This window comes from Macaca nemestrina, chromosome 2 (genome assembly GCF_043159975.1).
Source record: "Macaca nemestrina isolate mMacNem1 chromosome 2, mMacNem.hap1, whole genome shotgun sequence".
In the NCBI taxonomy this organism is placed as follows: Eukaryota; Metazoa; Chordata; class Mammalia; order Primates; family Cercopithecidae; genus Macaca; species Macaca nemestrina.
The window spans coordinates 140,091,134-140,115,123 of record NC_092126.1 but is presented as its reverse complement, the minus strand read 5'-3'; the positions used below and the strand labels follow the sequence as shown (position 1 = coordinate 140,115,123).

Here is a 23,990-nt window from a genome sequence, read left to right as displayed (position 1 = left end):
AATAAATGCCTCATGTAGGTATGTTGTAAAAATTCAATGAAATGATGTATCAAATATCTTAACACATTATCTGCCCTTGATGGATACCATATAAATGGATATATCATCATCATTATTATTCTTATATAGTGAAACTCAGGGTTAAATATGGGGATGATAGATTTCTGGCTGTATTTGGTTAATTTAATTGGAGACAGAATTAAAATATATGTTATTAGGTACATCCAAGCATTCCTTGAGTAGTTGAAGAGTCAATTCTTGGATGCTTCACAAAATGATTTGAGTCTCCTTTACTGCATTTAGAGGACTCATGGGAGAAGTGTGTCTTGTACTGAGGAAGGGAAATCTGTACCCAAAATTCTGAAATGACACCAAGTCTGGATACCAAATACAGAGTAAGACAGTTGCATAATAAGCCTGTACCTCCTACTTTTCTCTTCCAGGAAAAATTTTCACTCACTCTTCAACTGCCAGCTCAGTTACCTCCAACCTGTTGAAGCCTTTCTAGACTCCTGTAAGCCAAGTTAGTGAATTGCCCTCATTCTCTTCACGTTCACCACGTGTTAGTGGTGACACATACCCCAGTGTCTCGGAGCTGTGGACTTGTCTGTCTTCCCCAGGAGACTCTGAGCTCATTCAAATGTATAAACCCAGAATCTTTCACAAGGCCTGTCAAATTGGTTTGCCACTGTACTTATAAATATATGAATAGTTTGACAAGCCACACTTGAGACTCACATTTGTCACTTCAAATTAGTAGTCCTCAAACTATGCTCCCTGGAGAGCTAGGGGATTTCTAGGGCACACCATGGAGCTTTAGGATGAGAGGAAATGAAGAGGGCATTGAGTGGGGTTCTGGTTCTCCCTCCAGGACATTAGCCAGATTAGTGCAATTTTATCTGTGGTATGAAAGGTTTTCTTACATAAATTTAATTTGAAAAAAAAAATTTTAAAGTTCTACTATGGAAAAAAAGAAAAATAAAATTGAAAAATTCTAGTCAGTGGCTAAGAAAAGAAAAAGTGCTCTGACAGCTTCACTGCTTGTTTAGAAGATATTAACAAGACTGACTTCTACATTGTTACTCCAGCTTTTATTTCTTCACCTGGATTGTCATAGACAGCAATTCTCTTTCTAATGATGTATTTATTTATTTTTTAAATACACTCACTGGCATTAGAAGGTGTGGGTGTAACAAATATCTGTCATCAACCATTTTCTTTTTAAGTAAATGTAAAAGGACATTATACTTTAAAATATATCAAGTAACCACTTCATTTCTCAAAAATCAAACCAAGAACAAAGGTCATTTGTACAAATTACATGAATAATTGACCTTTTCTGTCTATAAAATTATTGCTGTTGAATATTTATGTACAATTTTGAAGATACAAATGTCACTCAGAAATTAGAAGCAAGAGGTAAAAGTAAGTAGACAACATTCTAGAGCCAATTATATTCATATTTTCAAAAAGTGAGATAACTAAGGATTTACATCTCTTCAACAGTGAAATAGAATGAACAGCTGAACTGTTAGGATAGGAAGCAAAGTTCTAGGGTGGAACAGAGATAAAATGAAGCACATTTCTATTTAAGCCGATATGTATGTACCAAACCAGTGCTCCTCTAGGTGGTATTCAACAACTTCAGCCTCTCTTGAAGGCAGAGGGAGTGAACTTATACAAATTCAGATTCCTTAACCTATTCCACACCTACTAAATCAAAATCATGGCCACGGCTCTGCATTTTCCACAAGATTCTTATGGTGTATGATCAAATTTGAAACTGATATAGCAGCCCATGAATTCACAGCCACTCTACAAGGAAGCCTACCCATTTTCTGTTGTAAGATACTGTTTAAGAATTTATAAGATGTTATTTATTTTGTGAAACTTCTTTGCTTTCTCCTATTTACCCTTGGTTGAAAGCCACAGGATGTCATTACCCATCACGAAAACATAGGAGAGGGACTACAGCAGTAATAGACCAACACAAGGTAGCGGGGTAAAACAGCACACATTGGCTTATGCAGGCTGGATTTAAAGGCAGGATTTATATCTTTAATGAACCGGAGCTTTTTCAGACCATTGCAGTCGGGTGGTTCTGCAGGCACTGTGTGAAAGGTGAGTGCCCCAGACCAGTGGAGGTCAGTGGGGATAAAGAAAGGAGAATTGGATGGCAAGAGGGGAAAATGAAAACAAGACTGACAGGGGCACACACAGGATTTTAGCTTGTTACATTTTCATGTGACACAGGCAAGACTATCAGATGGCTCTTGACATCTTCAACATGTATTCCCTTGGAAAGACTCACCTTAACAAGGCTCTCAGGAGTTGAGTACGAACGATTTAAAATTTTATTACAAAGAGGCAGCACAGAAGGGAGATTGTAATAAGCCTAGCATTATGCAGACTGTCATTCTTCCTTAAATATGGGAACATATGGTTCATTTGCCTATTTGATACTCATGCTACCTGATGTACTAAGCACTATTACATTAAGTAGTTGGTGATACAAAATAAAATTAAGTTATTTGCTTGTTCCATTAGGAAGCTCTGCAAAGAGAAGGAAGGGATAGAGAAGCCTGCTTTGCAGTTACTGCATAATGGTTAATGTTGCCTTGAAAAGGCATGTACAACGGAGATATTTTATTAAGACTGAGCACTTGCAGGTAAAGGCAAAAGCAAAAGGAACAGCAATAATTTAGAAGGTAGATATTGTAAAATATATAGAGAAGTGTCAGACAGGGAGGAAAGATCATATAATTGGCTGTCTTGCATTCAGGCAGCCAGAATCCCGTTAGCTGGTGCCTCCACAAGATAAGATGATCGGAAAAAACCTCCAATAAGAAAATGTAATGGTAGCTAAGTATTGGGCAATGGCTGTGTAACTAGAAGAACTGCTTTGTCTATATGACTTAGCTATGAGAAGAATAAAGACAAACTAATTTTTTTCTGTTCCTTTTCTGTGTCAGGCATTATGCGAACGGTTTTCAAACAAGTCTTCCCAAGGGGACCTTTGTACGCATGAAGAAATGAAAGATCCAGTGACTTGCTCAATAACTAGAACTTCTTTCTTGTCACAGGAAATTCCTGCTCCTTTCTCTCATTGTTCTTTCTCCGTCATTTCCTTCTCTCTTACTTTGGCTTCCTTCTCCCGCTTTCCACGTTCCCTACCATCTTTACACCTTCCTTGTGTAGTTCTCACACGATGGAATAGGGTGCCCAAGAGGAAGGTGTCTGGGCATTGTGGAGCCAGGCAGGTGGAAGTGCAGTGGATCTGCTCTAAATTTGAGGTTTGAAGGCAAAAATATTGAAGAAGCACCGCTTGTTCTATAATTGAATAAGATTCCAATTCACCTAATGGGTTCACTCTTTCCTACCAGGTACATGCATTTGCCAAGTGCCCAGGGCCACACAGGTTTTAACAGCAGCATTATTATAGGATAAATCACACAGAATGCATGATTTGATAACACCTGTCTGCAAATATATATACTTGGGGTAAGCAGGTAAAGGTAATGGAATTGGTTCCCAGAGAGTCCAGCTGTCCGCTTATTTCAGTTCTGGGGAATATGATCACATTCTGAAATCAATTGCCAAGGGGTAGAATCGTTATAATTGAGTTAGTTTGATTCTCTGTAAATTTTAAAATGCTTTTGTATTTAACTTTTTGAGATTACTAGGTTAAAAATGATATGAATTTAATCATATAATCGGTGACAACTGTGATCCTGAGAAATATATCTGAATAGGAAAAAAAAATGTGCTTTAATGTTCTGAGATATGTAAAGTGCCTGGTACACCATCTAGCATATAGAAGGTGCTTAAAGTGGTTATCAGCATTATTAACGAGAATTTTTCTGACTTTTAGCTGAATTTTATTTTATTTAATTTATTTAATTTTAAGAAATCAGGACAAAGTACAGTAGACGTTTTTTAGGAAAATGGGAGAAAATACTGTCAATTACTTATAGATTCAGTTTTTTTGTTTGTTTGTTTTTTGAAACAGGGTCTCCCTCTGTTACCCAGGCTGGAGTGCAGTGGCACAATCATGGCTCACTGTAGCCTCAACATCCTGGGCTCAAGTTATTCTCCCACTTCAACACCCCCACATCTCAACCATTAGCTGGCACCACAGGGTTGTGCCACCATGTCCCAGCTCATTTCATTTTTTTCTTTTTTTGCAGAGACATGGTCTTAGTATGTTGCCCAGGCTGGTCTCGAACTCCTGAGCTCAAGCAGTCCTTCTACCTTGGCCTCCCAAAGTGCTGGGATTATAGGCATGAGCCACTGCACTCGACCAGATTCAATTGTATAATACTATTCTTCCAGTAATAGGACCAAATTTCTTTTCTCCATCTCTTTGTTTTTATTGTTGCTAGCTTGTATGTCTACTATGAGCAAATCCCAGGTAATTCAGGCATTGTCTTTAACACTGCCTGTCAGAGAACAGCATTGAACTGTCTCTCCTGTGGGGTAACATTTCCTATTAAATTCAGGAGGTGATTCCTGAATAGGTGGCCAGCAGTCACTGGGCATAAGGAGACAAATCTAGGACTTTGATTTCTGTCAGTTCACTTGCTAAGTAGATCCACAAGGAAAAAAAAGAAGTGATTAATCAAACTTAGCAGATGTGGAATTGATTCCCTCAGTTGCCTGAGAATGCCTTGCAGAGATAAACTTAATCTGTATTCATCCTGATTTTCCATGGTTGTTCCTTGATTGCCAGAGGTAAACACGCACAACTGGGATATGCATACAAGTTACGATGACAGCAATAAATACATCCAATGTAGCAGTGTGTGTACAGCTCACCTGTCTTTCCACACACACTATTTGAGTCTCATATAACCTCACCAGAGAGACAAGTACTATTTTCTCTGAAATGAACCAATTGAGAACCTGTGAAGTTAAAGGACTTGCTAGAAGTTATCAACTAAGAAGTAGAATCGGGACTTTAACCCATATCTTTGACTTCAAATAGCTTTAAAGAAAAACATTATCATAAGAAAGGGCAAGAAGCATGTTATATGTCATGCGGCTATCTGGCTTAACATTTTATCCCCAGCACCCAATTAGGTTATAATAGGTGTTCAGCAAATATTTGCAAAATGAATGAAGGAATTAATAAATGAATAATCATACCATCGGTCTATTAATTATTAAAAATTTTGGCTTAGCTGAAAAATCTCTAAAGTTAGTTAAACAAATTAAATTTTAACTTTTATTAATTTAGCAACACATAAAATATTTATTGAATGGGTGCTATATTCCAGGTTTGTGGTGGATGCTAGGCCTATAACGGTGAATTAAAGAATGGTGCTTGGTGCCTTCATGGAGCTTACAGCCTAGCTGATAGGGCTCTCTGTAAACTCTGAATCCATCCAACCGAATCATTTTAGCTGTTTTGACAGTTCACAGCAATTGCCATGTTTGGCTCAGTCACTTGGTCACCCAAGCAAATCATTAAAACATATATAAAGTTATAACTAATATAGAACTTTCAATTTCAACCTCCTGGGCTACAGTTTGCTATTGATTTCTAAAATGTAATCTCTGTGCAAGCAGACACTACATGAATATAGTGTTTCGTATTTCTTAAAGTTGTTTTCATATTATTTCATCTTAAGATAAATCCAGGAAACAGTGGCCTAAAAAAAAAAAAAAAAAAAAAAGGGGAGTCTAGCAATTTTACTCAAGGTCATGCCACTTATCAGTGATGGATCTGAGACCACAACCCGTGTTTTCTAATTCCCAGTGCTTCCTGGTTCTCCTGCAGGAATATGCCTTTTGCTTCTCTTCAATATAAGTGCTATTTCTAAACCACTGGTGGGTCTACAAAGAATGAGACAGATGCTGCATGACCATTCATTCCTAGCAGGAAACCAGGCAGTCTTCGGACTCTGTAATGCCATCTACCTATTTTTGGCTCAAGAAATACTTTTCTCCTCTGACGGGCTGCTATAAATATAGATCCTTGCTTTAGGAACAGAACTCTTAAAACAGCCAAGACTTCAGTTATGGCACATAGGCTAATAAGAAATATGTTCACTGTATTGAGAAATGTTACTTAATCTGAATTAACACATCAAATTACGTTGAATCATGTGACAACAGCCTTTCAAAAACGGAAGAGCTGAGCGTGTTCTCCATTATCCATAGAGAGGAAAAGACTTGAATACAGAGATGGAAGACTTGGCACCAAGTCTAAGCTTCTTCACTTACTAGCTGTGTGATGGAAGCTGTTTCAATTCATGTAAGACTAGAAGAAATTGTCAAAATATATATACTGCCACCCTTTTTTATAAGTCAGCAATTCAGTCTGATTACTTTGAATAGGTTTCTTTAGAGCCCTCTCAACCATCTCTAGGTAGTTATACTTTATTGGCTGCAAGAGTTAGTGACAATGAAATTTCAAAGTAGACAGTACCATATAGAAGTTTTATAACAGAAACTAAAAATGTGCATTTCCTCACATAGGTATTTCCAAGGTCAAGAACTAGAAACTATTTCTACTTGGAATCATTGTAAAATTTTGAACTTTTTTCTATATCTGACTCTTTCATTCTTTGTATATATACAACTGTGTCATGTTTTAACAGAGGTATGAGATGGTAGAAGTGATATATATCTATATATATAGCTATTTGAGTGAATCTGTCCGGTGTGGCATTAAAAAATGTGTACTGGGCTCAGTGTTCTGTGTTTGAGTTTAGGATTTTGCACTGTAAATTCAGAAAATGGGCTACAGTATCTCTAGTGCTCCTTTCAAATATAGCATTGAACAGTGTGTGTACACATGCAATAACCCTTGCATTTGTAATCAGATCTAAAGATAAATTGCCCAGTCAGCCTTTATGCACAATACTCTGTCCCTGACTCCTAATATATTTAATTTTGTTTGCTTTGGAAATCTGATGCCAATTCCTAAATACCCATCTACCCACACATACATTCATACGTACATACTCAATCAAATAAACTTCTTTATGTATTCAAATATAAGAAAACATGTTTTGTGAAATTAATTGCTATTTTAATATTGTCTTCGCCAAAGGCTTTCTTTAATATTGTCTTCTTAAAGGCATGACAATTTGAAATCTAAATGTAACTACTTTGCTAGGAGTTAGGATCTGTTCTGTCAACATTCTTGAAAAAGAAGAGGGGATTCTGATCAGGGAAAAAAGAATTTGGCTACCATCTAATGGTTCAGACCAAAGATGTAGAAGAAATAATCAACCTTGGTCCTGAACAGGCTTGAAGAAACCATTTGAATTTCTCTCCTCTTTTAGGAAAATGAAGTACTTCTAATTCATTTTATATATGAAGATCTATAGAAGACGAATGACTTGCCCAAAGTAATGCTCTCAATAGGGTGCAGGCTGAAATCTTTTTAGTATATCACACCACATCTATAGTAAACAGCAGTGCCCCTTCTTGCCCTTCCTGCTTCCTTTCTTTCTTTCTTTCCCCCTCTTTCCCTTCCTTCCTTCCCTCCCTCCTTCATTCCTTGCTCCTTCCTTCTTTCCCTCCTTCCTTCCTTCCTTCTTTCCTTCCTTCCTTCCTTCCTTCCTTCCTTCCTTCCTTCCTTCCTTCCTTCCTTCCTTCCTTCCTTCCTTCCTTCCTCTCTTTCTTTCTTTTTTATCACTACTCTAATTTTTTACCTCGATCTGTTTGGAAGTCCCATGATAAGACTATAAAAAAAGCAATAGGCCAACACAAACAGAAGCATATATGCTGTTTTTCTCAACAAACAGCTTGAAGCCATGCACTTAATAAAGCCAGTCAGATCAGATGGCAACAAAAGAAGGGACAGGCTAGAAAGTGTGCAGGACATAGACTCATGGAGTTGACTGTGCGACCTTTTGAAAATTACTGCTCAGTGTAATCTCTACCAGGTGGAGATGTAGTGACTGTAATTACTACATTCTGCTACAGCTCAATTATTTTCAACTTTTAAGAATGCACAGTCAGGAGATTGTTTGTTTGTATGTATGTATGTTTTCTTTTGTTAAGACCTGCAGTGAAACCCTAAAGCAATGAAAGGATAGAATGAAAGAATAATGTATAAATAGAACTCACAGGGTTCATTCCCTTAATCACAGAGAGACAATGCTGAACTGATATGACTATTAGTAACTGTGGTGAGGTTAAAATGACCCCAAATTTATTCTATATGGGGCAAAACAAAATAAAACAAAAACCTGAAAGGTTTTTAAAAAGCAATTTCCCTCGTGCTTTTTTTTTCTTATTATCTTAGCTTTTTTTTTTTCTCATTATCTTAGCTTTACTCAAATTCTCCTCTTCCTTTTCTTTCTCATTCCCACATACTTTGCGTTTGGACCTTTAAAGGCTGTGGAAGGTAAATGTCATCATTCTGCTCTTTGGGTGAGTTACTTTATTAAATGAGTCACAGTTAATCAATTTGTCCAGACTCTCAGTACAAGGTGCTGTGTTTGATACTGCAGGATCTCTTATGTTTTTCTGTTCCACAGCAGTGTATTCAAACCTTGATTCGATTTTAGGAATGAATGCAGAAACATTTAAAAAGAATTCACAACTAAATCTGTTGGGAGCAAATCTCCCAGGCAATGCACACAGAAGAGACCCAACCTGAGTCAGGACAACAGGTTCCCTTTCACCTTTTCTTTCACCTTAGTTCTGAAGCACCTGTTCTTATGTCTTGAGGATTTCCCCAAGAACAGCCTTTCTGTAAAGCTGGCAACACCTTACATATTCACCCTTTTTGATTCATTCATTTATTCCACAGATATTTATTAAGTTTTGGTTCTGTGCCAAGGCACAGGACATACAAAGATAAATTTGACATAATTCCTGTCCTGGGAAAAGCTTTAGTCCAGGGATGTAAAGAAATGTAGAGAATAAAGAAAGAAAGAATGCCCTAGAATGGGGCTCTCTGGTGTACACCTCATTCTGTAAATGGAAAGGTTCTTCAAGGCAACAGTTATAACCATGAAGGGACTCTACACAAATCACAGAGACCCTGATTTTGTTTGTTTTAACCTGTTATCTTTCTTCATTGGTCACAAATGAAATCTTGAGATTAGAAGTGATAAAATGATGTCCCTGCATTTTTTTTCTGGCATGGGAGATTCAACACCAGAATGCAGATTTCTAGCTTTCTCTGAAACACTGGAAGTTCTACAAACCTAGTTCTACTTTCCCACAAGACAACCAGAATTTGGAGTTGTGACTTTCCCTTTTAGTTATGGAACTCACTTTCTAGTCCTTCACAGTCATTTCTTCCGAGACTCACGATTGTCATTTTTTAACACACTTTAGTTGTCCTTTCTTTCACCTGGCTTTTTAACCTGTCTGTACTGGTATACATATAAGTCATGGAACATATGATGCTGAAGAAGAGCTCCTTGAACTAAAGGAACTATTTTTATATCTTTAACACAATGGCTCGTTCACATTAGGATTTAATAGCATATCTGATTATATAGTAACACATGTGAGTCATTAACAGAGAGCAGCATCTGTGGTCTAGTCACCTCATGTATACAAGGCTCTACAGTACAATAGAATAAAAGATATTACAAGTAGAGAAAAACATCTGCTTTTTTTTTTTTTTTTTTTTTTTTTGTCAAACTCTCCTGGAAAACATGCCAGTGCTGACCTAGGGTTTCTCAACTGCATCCATTATGGAAGGAAATCTCTCTTCTTTCTCTACAGGAACCTCTCTACATTTCTTCATGTGGTGAATTCATTTTGTCATGGGGTGAACACCTGTGTGACTATTTAAAAACCACAACACCAGGTGTGTGCCAATGAGTGTCTCTCTCCTTTGCGAAATGTTCTTCGCACTGATTTCTCAGCAGGCTGGGTTGGGAAAAAGCCTTCAAACTGAATGTAGAAAAAGGTCTTAAAAGATTTTTTTGAATCTATCTATTACAAGTGCATGCGCTGAAAATATTGCAGCTCACTTATACAAACATGTCTTCATTTTATCAGATCCTTTTGTTTTTTTACTATTTTACTATGATGAGAAGAATGTTGGCATCTCTGGGTATACCACTGAAAGTTTATCATAAAAGAGAAAATTTTGAAAGGCCTATACTAAAACCTAAAAATTTGGAAGATGTTATAAACACTTAAGAATATTTTTAAAAATAAAGATTGGTTTACCTTTTGCTTTGTCTAAGGGTCTCCGTTCCTCTTTTCCAAGAGATAGCTGCCCTGGGAAAAGCATTTGGTTTGCATTCGATAACAATATCCCCACCAACTTGAACAAATGAATTTTTTTTAACTGGACTTTTGGAGAAATCTGGAGCTGAGGCTAAAAACAAAATTAAAAACAAAATTGTTTAATTACTCAGTTAATATGTAGTGAATCCAGGAGTGACTCGCTATGTTAGACAGAATCTAATATTTATAGCTGTAACCTCTTTTCAAGTTACTTGGCTCAAGGTGTTCTCAGACCAAATATTGACTTAATATTTTAGAGTTTATGTTTTGTTTGTAAAATGAACATGACAATAGATATTGCCTTAGGAAGTTAGTGTGGAGATTAAATGATGTAACAGTTGCAGGGGACTATAGTATAGTGCCTGGCACAAAGTATAGGCTCAATAAATGCAACTTATTTTTGTTTTGTTGGTGGTCATTGCAATAGTAAAAGCAAGTTGGTAGGGAGGAGGCAAGTTTGACAAAGTCACTTTTCTGATAGCATTTGCAATAAAGAGGATTAAGTTGGTTTCATAAGAGGCCAAAGAAGGAATTTTAATCCTGACCACGAAAGTCTATTCCAGCCAAAACAATGATCATATATGTCATATACATATATATGATTAATCAGAAACACACATACATACACACATATATACCTGTATACACATACACGTATACCCATATATACCTGTATACACATACATGTATACCTATATATACCTGTATACACATACATGTATATGTGTGTGTGTTTCTGATTCATTATGTATGTATATAAGTCATGGAACATATGATGTTGAAGAAACACACACATACATGTATACACACATATATATACACACATATATATGTGATTTATATTATATATATATCAATGTGATTTATTTCATTGATATTTTATTGCGGTTAACACTGATATAAATCAGAAATATTTTATTGCTATTAGCAAAAAAATACTATTGAAAAAATCAGAAATACCATATCACTATGTCGGCTTTTTACCCACTAAATAAATGTTGAACAAATGCCAGTTCATAAGGACAAGAAATTATTAGGCTATCAGGGTGCATCTAAATCTTTCCAACTTCATGAATGTTGGAATCCATGTGTCCAGTCTCCATTTCTAACCTAAAGCTCAAGCGAAATGAAGTTCTTTCAGATACGCCATGCTTTCTGGCTTCTGGGCTTTTCAGATGTTGCTTCTCTGCCCTTCACCTTACTGATGCATATTTTTACTTCTGACCTTAGATTAAAGGGAAGGTCCTCAATTTAAGTTATGTTCAACTTGTCATGTGCCATAATAGCAACTCCTCAATTCTTAGCCATAAGAATTGCCACACTTTAAATCTGACACTTTTTTTCTCCTTGAAATTATAGGTTGAGTGAAGATAAAGATCACTTCATCTTGGTATGGCTCAGTACATAATAATGTTCATTCAAACAGTAGTGATAGAAAAAATGAACAAATGAATGAGTACTCATCACCCATAAGCTCATAAAACTTTGTGTCTTGTTGTTTGATCCTTCCTCTCTTTTATCTCCTTTGTTCTTCCTACCACTAAGAAAGCCTTGGGTTGGAAACTATCAGTGAGTCATTTATTGTGGCAGATACCACTGGTTGGATTTCCCAAAATATCATTCTCAAATTGCTTTAATCTCAGCACTTTCCACTATAGGGACTTATTTTTCTACCTCCTCTTGTTGTTTGGATGGTCATGTGACAGAACTCTAGTTAATGACATAAAAACGTTTGCTGTGGAAGCTAAGGAAAATTCTGCTTTTCTAATAAAAGAGATAAATGCAATTAGTTCCGTAACTTCTCTCTTCTGTCTTGAGCATAGACATGATTTCTGTAACTAGAGCAGCCATCTTGAAAGCATGAGGCTTTGATTCTGAAGGAAAGGTGTAAAGAATAACATTGTCAAGTTGAGGTGCCATACCCGGCAGCCAATGACCCTCTTGTGAAGAGATAAAATAAATCACTGTCTCTTTTAGTCACTGTGAATTGTAATTTTTTTATTACTTTTTAATTTGTAGCTGAAAATATTCCCAATAGATATTCTTTGAGTTATACTCAAAAATTCATGCTAGAATCAGCTTTGGAAGAGCTTCCTCTGGTTTGGATGCACCCAATGGTGGGTTTTCTTCTCAAGCCCCAGTGCATTGCCCAAGCAGGATAATAATTACCACCTTGAACTTTTTAAAAAGCTAATTTAGACATTTCCCATTATTTGATGGGACAGCAACTTCTAATTTACAAAAAAAAAAAAAGAGTTGGGATTATGTATAATTACAGCTTGTTTAAATGTCATTTTGAATTTGTTGGTTGTAAATGAATGACTTACCTAAAACTCTCAATTCAGCATTTGCATAAATTATCTGATATTTGTTTTCTGCAGCACATTGGTAGACACCAGAATCTGACACATTCAGCATCGTTATGATGAGTGTCCCATTTTCTATTTGAATTCTCTCCTAATAAAGGAAAAGGCATATAAAGATGCTAGTATGTTAATATAGCATCCTCTTAACCAGGATATGTTATTAAACAACATTTGTATATATATATGAGATCTGATATTTTGATGTATTAATATACTACTAGATCCTGAGCAGCATTTTTAAGTTTAAAAAATGAAAATATGTTTAGGATAATGTTAGTGGTTACTAGTGTGTTTTATGTTATCTCATTTCTTTGACAATTGACATACTTTGCATAAAATGTATGTTAACTTTCTGTTATTTGGTATACATAATAATTTGGAATACTCCGCCATCCTAATTATTCCAGAAAACATGCTTAACAATAATGTTAGATATGTATATCATGACTAGAACATCGTCTGGGCTTTCCATTTTCCAAAAGTTTCAAAAACATTTGAAATGTGATGATGTGATAATTTTCTAGTTGAGTCCTGAGTTGGAGTAGCTAAATCCTTCCTTTCTACAGCCTACTATAAAGTGTGCCTGAACAGCCAAAATCTGTTACAGAACCCCATTTGGGGTATAGAAATACAATTTCGAGTGCACATAATGACATAGTTAATAGTGCAAATATAACTTAAGACTAAATATTTCAAGGTATATATTACCATACTCCAAGGAAAAGGAAAATAGGCTGGAGGAAACAGAATGCTCTATGCAAAAGGCATGCAGGAAAAAATTTTCACTGATGCTGAAACAAAGAACAGCATTATATTCAGCTTCCAAACAACAGATGTTCTTTGTGTCTCTGGCTATGCCTACATGTGCAAAGTAAAATAGAGAATTAACACAATTATCTGGATAGTGTATTAGGTAAAAAACAACTCTTTCATTTTCTAGATGTTGTAGAAGAAAGTATGCTTTAAAATGAGAAATGTGGGTAACTGCCTTTGTTATTTACTTTCCTAGGAGTTTAAAGACAGTCGTCAGTGTTCATAAAAGCAAGATACTGGGTAGTGACTAAGAGATTGGGTCCTGATATCAGACCAAAATAAAAGTTTAAAATGCTAATTCTAACATTTACTAGCTGCTGTGTGACCTTAAACAGTGGTCTAACCTCTCTGAACTAATTTTCTTCATCTATATAAAAGAAGAATAACTGTATCTCTCTCATAATGTTTTCATCAGGGTGATGATGCAATAAAATAATGCATGGAAAAATATTTAACACAGGGCTTGGCTCATATGAGAGTTCAATAAAAATTATCTGTGTCGATGATGACGATGATGATCATATTTAAATGTGAATCTATTACTGACTGTGTGATTTTGTGAAAGTTATTTGTCTTGTCTACACGTATTTTTATCTTTTGAAAGATGGGTTACTTTGCAAGTTTATTTAAGGATTAAGTAAGTCAGTGTATGCATCCTTTCCTGGAACACACTAAAGACTCCATTAATATTAGCTGTTTCTGTTAGTTACTAGTACTGTTAGTAACAAAATTTACCTAGCAGAGTAGGTAAACTTTTACTATCAACATAGTTGCTTACCTCTGGGTTGAGTCGTTCGCCATTTTTTAACCACGTGTACCAAGGGTTTGGCTTTCCACTAGCTTTACATTTCCAGAGCAAGTTGTCATAGATAGAGAGGTATGTATTTTGGATTTTCTGTTCCCATTCTGGAGGAGCTGTTTCAAAAAGGCAAGTGCAACTGTTTGGTAAGGCAATTATCCAAGACATTATGCTACATTCCAAGGGTTATAGAGATCAGAAGGACCAGGCTAACTGGGTCCAGTTGGATTGCACACACATGATTTGAGGGACGGGAAATGCAGGAGCTTCAATGTGGGGTGACAGAAATCCTGTTGCAAATATCACTGGGCATTTGGCTCAAGTTAAATGTTTGTCATCTGTCATTTTGCTGCACCTGTATAACAACTTGGGAGCTGTGGGAAAAGGGCAAAATGTAGAACAGGGCCAAGGAATAAATCCGTGCTAAATATTAGAACATAGGTCAAGTTAGAAAACGTATATCAGATCTGAACCTGTGTAATAAATCTGAAAGTTCAGTGATTATATTTGTTCTAAACTAAAAGTAATAAATCTGTATCTATTTCAGACACAATTACAACTCAATACCTTGAAGCATAAATCAAACATGAGCCTCCTTGCATTTTGGTAGAAAGATAATCCAGTATTCTTTCTTCCTAGATAAAACTCTTGACAAGGAATGTGAACATTTGGGGTTTTATACAGGTTCAGTATCTTACTTTAATTCTGGGTGTGAGTTTTCCAAATTTTCTTTAATTTGAGAAAGTTCTTCATAGTACTAAGGCAACAAGCAACTGGCATAATTGATGTGAAAGTAAGATTGCATTATTTTTACCATCATTTATGGAAACAGGCAGGTTGGAAATTAAATGTTCTCACATGAATATCTCTTTCATAAACTGGAAACTTCCTGGAGGTGCCAATTAATCCCTCTCCTTTATTTAGTTCTATCCTTGGATATATAGAAGTATATAATGCTTCCTTTGGACTCTCAGGCTGTGGCAAGCCAGATGCTTTATATTTGTAACTGCACTTAATTCCCTCTATAACCTTTCAGTGGATTCTTGCAGAGATGTTAGGTAACCTGTTCAAGATGACATGGTAGAAAACAGGGAAGCCAAAATTTGAACCCTAAAAGCAGAGCCTAAGTAAAGGGCTTGAGTTCCATATGTTTATTTGACAATGCCAAGGGAAAAGTATAAGGAAAAAAAGATAGTCACAGGGAAGGAAAAAAAAGTCAATGCAAGGATGAGTTATTGAGTTGACCACCAACATGATCCATTTTTTCTCCATCTTTTGCCAACTTCAAAGCAGTCTTTACGAGCTGTCTACCCAGGAAAATAAAGGAGGATCATTTAGTTGCCATCCATGGTCATCTAATGGTAGTACAGGTGTAAACTACTGGCACATCCAAACTGTGCATGCTTAAATGCTGAGTAGACTCGCGAAGGAGCCAAAGAAAACCCAGAACAGAAAACAAGATGTACTTAGTAGTTTGGCACCTGAGACAACACTCTTTCAGGTTACACCTACAAAACACAGTGCTGAACTGGTCACTGTAGCAATGGCTGAGGTAAGAAGTAGGACCAAGAGGATTTAAAATTGTATACAACATGAAACCCAAGTCTGTCTGATTTCTAGTTTTTCTACTGCAAAACCTGCCTTCACCAAGACAGAAGACCCTTCAATGAGCCTACAAATGAGTAAAAGAAATTATTACGTCTCTGGGTGGTGGGAACTAAGCCTAGGATTACCTCTTGTGGAAATCAGGACAACTTCCAGTTATAGAATATGCTTCCTGCAGCCTTGAGGGACAAATCAAGGTAAAACTTAGAAGAACTAGGTGTATTGATGAAATTGAATCATGTTTCTGGGTATTATTAACAAAATTATATGATTCATAGGTATTTGTTTAGAAATTGTTCTAATATATGTTTGACCTGGGAAAAGAAATGCATGCTCATACATAATTTCACATAACTTAAAAAGGTTTCAGATATATTTGATTTTATGCTTAATGCAATAATTGTAGCTTTAGAACACATTTATTTATTTAATGTGCACATTCTTTGGATGATTAAAATTCTGGAGAGCAAAGTTTTAAATTTTCAACTAGGTAGGAAATTCATGGGAGAAGATGCTTAGAATTTTGGGTCTACCACAGAGGTTTGAGTTTTAGATATTTTTTCTGCCATGTTGACTGGTTATAAAAAGCCACTTACCTCCTCTGAACATGTTCTGTTTTCTATGATGAATAATACTTTAGAGATTTTGTTTGGAGATTATAAAAATACAACATAGATGGATATATAATATTACTTGGCTCTGAATTATAACGTAAACACAGCAATATAACTGAGACTGGGAGATTCTTTTCTTGAATTTCTCAGTTATTCAATTCTGAGGTAACTGAGTCAGTAATCCTCTTTTCTTTTGAGAGAACTTCAGAAAGTAAATTAATACGTGACTTAGAAGCATAATGATTATGTTATTGACCAAGTATCCATTATTACCCCACAAGGACCATTTCAGGCTCATTAAATGGCTAATTTGGTTGTGGTGAGGTATAGTACAATGAACTTAGACCACCATGTTGAAATGCTATGGCAGAGTCCAGTTTCAGAAGACCTTTCAAGGTTCTGATCTTGAATCTGACAATCACTATCTGTCAGATCCTGCACAATTAACTCGAGGTTTTTTTGCCTATAGTATCACTGAACATTGTTTCTACCTCTTAAGATTAATCTTAAGATTTCTACTTCTTAAGATTAAGAATTCTATAAATTAATATTTGTAAAATTGCTATGTAAGCTAACATTTGCTATATCAGTATAGAGAAAAGTACTTTATCATTGATTTCCAGTTTATGGATACCTTTGTGTTCTGGTTCATCTCTTGATTATATCTTTGTCTATTATATATAAAATGGAAAATATTTCTTTAAAACTAGCCAAAGCATTCAGTATCTTCATTCTACTAAAACTCCCATTTGTATCCTATTTTATTTACAAAGGATACTAAATTCCAAAGACTTTCCTTTAAAGTGTAGGTACTATTGAAAAAAATATATTGTTTTTCTTGGCTAGCTTTGCTAAAACTGTAAGAGAATAATGAGTAGGAAATTATATTCTATATATAAAATAGTAGTTTTCATTGCAGGGTAAACTTGGAAATTCTAAAGAAAATGGAAAACAATATTACAGACACACAATATGTTCTCCCCACGGGCACTCAATCAACATTCCAATGGGATAATTACAGTATCCTAGATTTTTCTAGTTATTATACACACATATTTTCTCCAATTACTTTATCATTGATTATAAACATGTCACATAGGAAAGTATTTTTGGCCATATATCAATACTTTTAAAAAATTATCTAATACAGATATATTAAATTTATCAAAGAAGTTAAAGATATTTTAATAGTATACAGCATTTTGAGAATTCTGAGGTATATTTTATTGTTTACTTAACGTAAGTAAGAGAAAATTTCAATCCTGGGTGAAAGAAGACACAAAGACAGCTTTTAGATAATATATGCATTCATCATCTCTCTTAAGTTTATGAGAGCTTTTTGTAACTGAGACAAACATAATTTTAAATAATGTAATCACCTTATTTTTATATTACCTACTTAAGAGTAGACAAAATATGAAAAATAGAAACAAATATTATAAACCACCATGCAGTATTATATTTTTCCTATCAATTTTGTCCTTCATTTATTAATTCTACTTAGAATTAGAATCAAGATTGCTATAATCTGCTGCAGAATGTTTTATGGGAAATATATGGAGTTTATGCTACCTTTTATTATAAACTTTTATGGCTTTAACATGACACTGCTGATATTTTCAAGGCAATTATAATAAACAATAGCATTCATAGACCATGCTAAAATTAAAACCGTATTTTAAAGGTGGTCATTCCCAGCTGCTAATCATTGTATTAAGCATCTAAACCTGGAAATATGCCTTCCTTATTTCTCCCATGACACTTGTTCACAACATGCTAATGACTTCCACAATTTATTATGAGGGGCATTACCAAATATTTTATATACATTTGAAATTCAATTAGCTCACCATAAAAAATGAGTTGACCCTTTGCAAGGTTTCTTCCTCGAAGGTTACTTGCAATACACTCATAAAAGCCTTCATCTTCTTGTTGAAAGTTCGGGATTTCAAGGATAGCTTGGGATTTGCTGTACTTGACTTTCCCTGGCAACGGGCTCCCGTCCAACCTTCTCCAACTAATATCAGGGACTGGACTAAACAGTTATACCTCATTAGAATAGAAGATGGTTTAGTCTTTATGACAGCAGAATAAAAGAAGAGCATCCTTACAAATAACTCTCAAGAAAAATATTCTATCCATCTGTTGTATTATGACTAGTTTCCAGATCATGCAATCATTCACCATTCACTCAATCAGTCATTTATTTAACACTTTATTAAGTGCCTGCCATATGCAAGTCACTGTGCTATGTTCAGGGAAAATACTGGTGAATAAAATAGACATGTCCTCTGCCCTTATGTTGCTTACAGACTAGTGGGAAAACATACCATAAACAAATAATAAAAACAAGTACACTTGCAAACTGCAATAACCAAAACAAAAGAAACAGGGTGCAGAGATAGTAACAAGATTATGTCAATTTATTATAGTGCTCGAGGGAATTATTTGTGAGAACATGATATTTAAGACTAGGCAGGCTTTATACATATATTTATAGTTTCTAAGGCAAAAATGTAAAGTATTCCAGAACTAAAGTGGTACTAATAGATAACTGAAGACACGTGATGAGTGAGGTAAATTATCCGGGGAAAACAGCACTATAAAACAGACCCATATGAATGGGTAAATAGGCTGTATGATCCTCAAAAAATGTACTTATCGATACACTATTTTAAAAAAATAAAATAAAGATGGATTTACATCACATCCTGTCACCTGTTATAAAGAATTTGTAAATAAAGTTACCTAATGAATATGAATTTAGTTTACTTTCTCATATCTATTATTTTTAGTCTAATATGGGTATCTTTTGAGGGAGCAAAAACACATGTTATAATAAATGAAACTAAGTGTTTAACAGTAAGAGATGAATTTAGAAATTAATGGTTTAGAAGGGATAATGTAAGAATGGGCAGGCTGCAAGCAAAGTTCCAGAAGGAAAATATTCACTACTAAACTAATGATTTGTAATACGAATCCCCAGTCTGTTCACATTAATATCTCTCCTTTCCTCCTGTCAAATCATTTTTCATTCCCTTATAGATTTTTAGATGATTTAAATAATTCTATTATAATTATATTTCAAATTAATAATAATAATGGTAGTAAGTCATTTGGCAAAGTCAGTTGGTAAACCTTGAAGAAGAGGCAGAATTTCTTCAAGTCAGCAGAAGGAATGTGGGAGACACATTCAATTACATGCAGTGTTTGGCAAATAAAGATTCGGAGAGTTTGAGCAGTAAACAACTGCACAAAGCTGGGGATGTCTCAGTAGAAGCTTCAAGCAAGAAAACTTATGAAGCCTTACACATTTTTATTGGAAAAAATTATGATCCTCTTGTGTACATCAAGGATAAAGTACAAGGATAGAAATCACATGCGCTCAAACATATTTGTCAGAAAATGTGCTACAAATCAATGTTTGATTCATCTATGATATTCAGAATTAACATACAATTACAGTGAAAACTTGAATTTTGAATTGTCTTAAGTACAAAATAAATAATTATCATATACTAAGTTTTTGTCCTTTTAAAAAGCCTTGCCACTTACCACAAACTTAAGTTGACATTTCAGTAAATTGGTATATTCTTGGCAACAATTAACCTCAGGTAACTGATGTTCTTTTTCATTCATTTTATGGCATACTAACCAATAAGAATGAAATTCTAGAAGGAACTTTATTCACATAGATATTCATAATGTCTAGTGAATTTTATAGGATATGAGGTTTTATTCAACTAAAAATACATATGTTGTATGTATTGCACGTGAAGTTTTTATCTATAGGTAGTTGTGATATAAATGTCTTTTATTTTATTTTATTTTCTGCTCTCTGCTTATTTCTAGTTTTCATTATTTTCCTACAATGAGCATGCATTACCAGTGTAATAAAAATTTTCTAAGAAAGTTTTTTTTACAAAGAAAAAATAGAGCTCTAATATTGGTCTGAATTCATGATCCTTCATCTTTTTACGACAGCAAATCTCTGAGATTTATTACAAATACATGCAAAGTATCCAACTGAAAAAGCTTTTAATCTAAAACATTCAGACAAAATATAAGTGAAAATAGTGTATTTTTCCCACTGCTCTTAGTTCTTTATGTTGATTGTGAAGACAGAAGTCATTTTTGTATGTAACTAAATACCTAAGTAATTGAACATTTTGACAATTATGATAACTGTAATAATATTACAACAAATAGCTACCTTATATGCATATATTGTGCAGACTCACAGTACCTGTACAATACATAGTACCAAGTTCTCTGTATCTGTATAATATGTACATATAATTTCACTCACTTTTCCTAAAGCTAAAGAGGTAGAGCTGGGATTCATTTTCAGGTTTTCTCGAAGTAGAAGTTACAAGTATAATTCAAAGGAATACTGATTTCACAGCTATTGTGTTAGGTTGGTGCAAAAGTAATTGCAGTTTTTGCCATTAAAAGTCATGGCAAAAGTAAGATTACTTTTACACAAACCTAATTGGATCATTCCCCTTGCATCCTAGGTATCTGTTACTTTACAAAAGTGGATCTCCATTTTAAGTGGCCCAATTGTTTGGGTGTAAAGAGAATTCCACCTTTTCCAAAGAAAAATAACTCAGTGACAACATTAAAGTCTTACTGGACAAGCATTTTTTCCCCTTCATAGGACAAATGGAGTATCTTATTTAGATATACTTTTCTTAGAGGAGTAATGTAGCAGAGAATGTCAATGCTGGACTCATATCCCTTGTAATTCCTCTTCTGCCCCAGATTCCTATGTACTTTGCACCCTTAAGAGCCAGTACATGTTATCTCTTTTTTGGACACTGTGCTCAAGCTGCTATAGCTAACTTATCTTCGCAAAGAGAGAACTGAAAGTACCTAGGTATTTACATGCCCCCAGGAGCACTTAACCAATAACTGACTGGCTTCTAGGATATAACTTCTCCAGCTCCCATGCCCCTAGTTGTGAGATAACTCTAGGTGTGACCTGTATTCTCTCCAGAGCTATAGGATTGAGTCAAATTTACCTTCTGTGGAACTTTGCTTGACACTGTATTGAGCTTGGCTACTGTCTCCTCCCTGCCCCACTTCCCTCTTTTCCTGTGGGTTCTTTCTGAAAACTCGTCTAATAAATCACTTTCAAAAAATTATACTTTCAGGGTCTGCCTCTTAAAAATTCAATTAATTAGAATTCCCGATAGGCTCTAATCATGTGCTAGTTTAGTTACAATACCAACTGTAGGAAACCTTAAATATTTCTTACTATAGTATTTTTATATAGGCATTAGACACACATCAAAATGGAAGTCTAGAGAATTGAACATGAATGGCATATAGGACAAAAAAAATGAGTAGTAGAACCATTGTGAAAAACCATGAATTGTGGAACATATGTTGAGAACTTATTGCTCTGCAGAGCTACAATCACACCAGAATGATAGCAAAAGGTAAGAAATGCAAGGGACATGAGGCTTAAAAGAGACATGAAAATCTCACTTAAAAAAGAAACTCCTCTAGAATTTTCTCTTTCCTTTCTCTCTCTCTCCTTCTCTTTCTTTCTTTCTTTTCTTTCTTTCTTTCTCTCTTTTCTTTCTCTCTTTTCTTTCTTTCTTTCTTTCTTTCTTTCTTTCTTTCTTTTTTCTTTCTTTCCCTCCCTCCCTCCCTCCCTCCCTCCCTCCCTCCCTCCCTCCCTCCTTTCTTTCTTTCTTTCTTTCTTTCTTTCTTTCTTTCTTTCTTTCTTTCTTTCTTTCTTTCTTTCTTTCTTTCTTTCTTTCTTTCTTCCTTCCTTCCTTCCTTCCTTCCTTCCTTCCTTCCTTCCTTCCTTCCTTCCTCAATTGTGTTTGGAGTTGTAAGTCTGATAAACCATTCAATTAAGAGGAAGGTTATAAGATTCAGGGTACGGTACTGGGCTTTAAAAGTTATATTGTTCAATTTTGAAGAAATTTACAAGAATTAATGTCCTGGATTCTAAATCTGCAGAGGGCATGTGTTTGCCTTTTTTTTAACCCGCATTTTTATTTTCCTTAGAGAACCCAATCCTCCCCATCTCATTTGAGTTGGGCTGACCACACCTCTGGCATTAAGTGAGAGCATATAATTCAGGTCTTGCCATGAGAGGCTCATAGGGCATAGCCACCTTGACTAGACAAACAACGGGTTGAAGACAAACCAACCAGAGACAATTAGACTCAGTTCAGGGACTGCTTGCAGAATGGCTCTTGAAGAAGATCTCTCTCTCCACTGAGGTTTTTTGAGACAGTGAGGTATAAACTCCAAGATTCTAGTCAACAGTTTTCCACCAAATACAGAAAGCATCTCTGAAACCCAAAGCTAACACAGAGGAAAGAATACCTAACTCAGGTCATGCTTGATGCCCCACCCCCAAAAACAAACAAGCAAAAACCTTTTTGAACATTTCAATTAGCCAATATATTCTTTTTTTCTTAAATCCATTTTGAGTCATTTTCCTGCTATATTCATCCAGAAAGGACCTGACAAATAGATTCTGAATGACTCAGTTCAAATGCTAGCCAGGTTAGTTTCTATCTGTGTGATTGACTTATGTGATATGGTGGATTCCTCCTGAATATTATAGTGTATACTCTAGATATTTTAGAATCCTCACAGCAAAAAAAAAACAAACAAATTATAAAAAAATAATGATAAAAACCTTTTAAATAAGAAAAGTCTAATCAAGTGAATTTTGTGGCAATAGTTTGTGTTAACAAAATTTTTAATGGGAGAAAAGTCAAGCAGGTTTATACAATTTCACAGTTCCTAATTAAATGTTGAGTTTTTTTCAGCTCAGTTATATAACTGCTAAATCTGAATGCCATGTTCTTCTTGCTTATCGTTGGTAATGTAAGGTACAGAGGCAGAAAGAATAAATGCAAAACATGGGTTATTTAAAAATATGTATGCATTTTAATGAACAATTCCCATTTCATCCCAGAATTTCTTATGAAGACACTAAGTAAACTGCTTCAGATTTGACACAATTTCTCTTTTCTGAAGCCATCCTAAATGGACAGTGGGTGGGAAAAACTGGAATCAATGAAAAATAAAATTACTTTAGTAGCGAGCTTTAATGTTTTAATGTAAGTGTATTTTTCCATGAGATACCATTCTGTGTAAATAATAACAATTACAATAAGGTTTACTAGTATAATACTATGTATGTAGTAAAGAGAGAAATGTGGCTATCATCCTTAGCTACATTTTGTTGCACATTTATGAGCAAGAATCTTCTTTACATGGTTTAGATCTATGTCCCTGCCCAAATCTCATGTTAAAATGTAATCCCCAGTGTTGAAGGTGGAGTCTGATGGGAGGTGGTTGGATCATGGGGGTGGATCATTCATGAATGGTTTAGCACCATTCCCTTGGTGCTGTTCTCATAATAGTGAGTGAGTTATTGTGAGATATGATTCTTTAAAAGTGTGTAGCACCTTCCCTCTCTCTCTCTTCCTTTTGCTCCAGCCATGTAGGACATGCCTGCTTCCCCTTTACTTTCTACCATGATTGTAAGTTTCCTGAGGCCTCCCAGAAGCAGAGGCTGTTATGCTTCCTGTACAGCCTGCAGAA

At 35.1% G+C, this 23,990-nt stretch overlaps 1 protein-coding gene across 7 annotated transcripts in view; it reads right to left on the bottom strand.

The window, feature by feature from the left end:
* The window catches only part of LOC105479608 (contactin 6), a 307,236-nt gene that overhangs the window by 60,456 nt on the left and 222,790 nt on the right, over positions 1–23,990 (bottom strand). For all 7 annotated transcript variants that reach the window (XM_011737630.3, XM_011737629.3, XM_011737633.3 and 4 more), the window contains 4 exons: positions 18,260–18,444; positions 14,170–14,306; positions 12,540–12,669; positions 10,153–10,303 (listed from right to left, as the gene is read on the bottom strand). In XM_011737630.3, the coding sequence (XP_011735932.2) occupies positions 10,153–10,303; positions 12,540–12,669; positions 14,170–14,306; positions 18,260–18,444 (603 nt within the window). The remainder of the gene's footprint in view (positions 1–10,152; positions 10,304–12,539; positions 12,670–14,169; positions 14,307–18,259; positions 18,445–23,990) is intronic.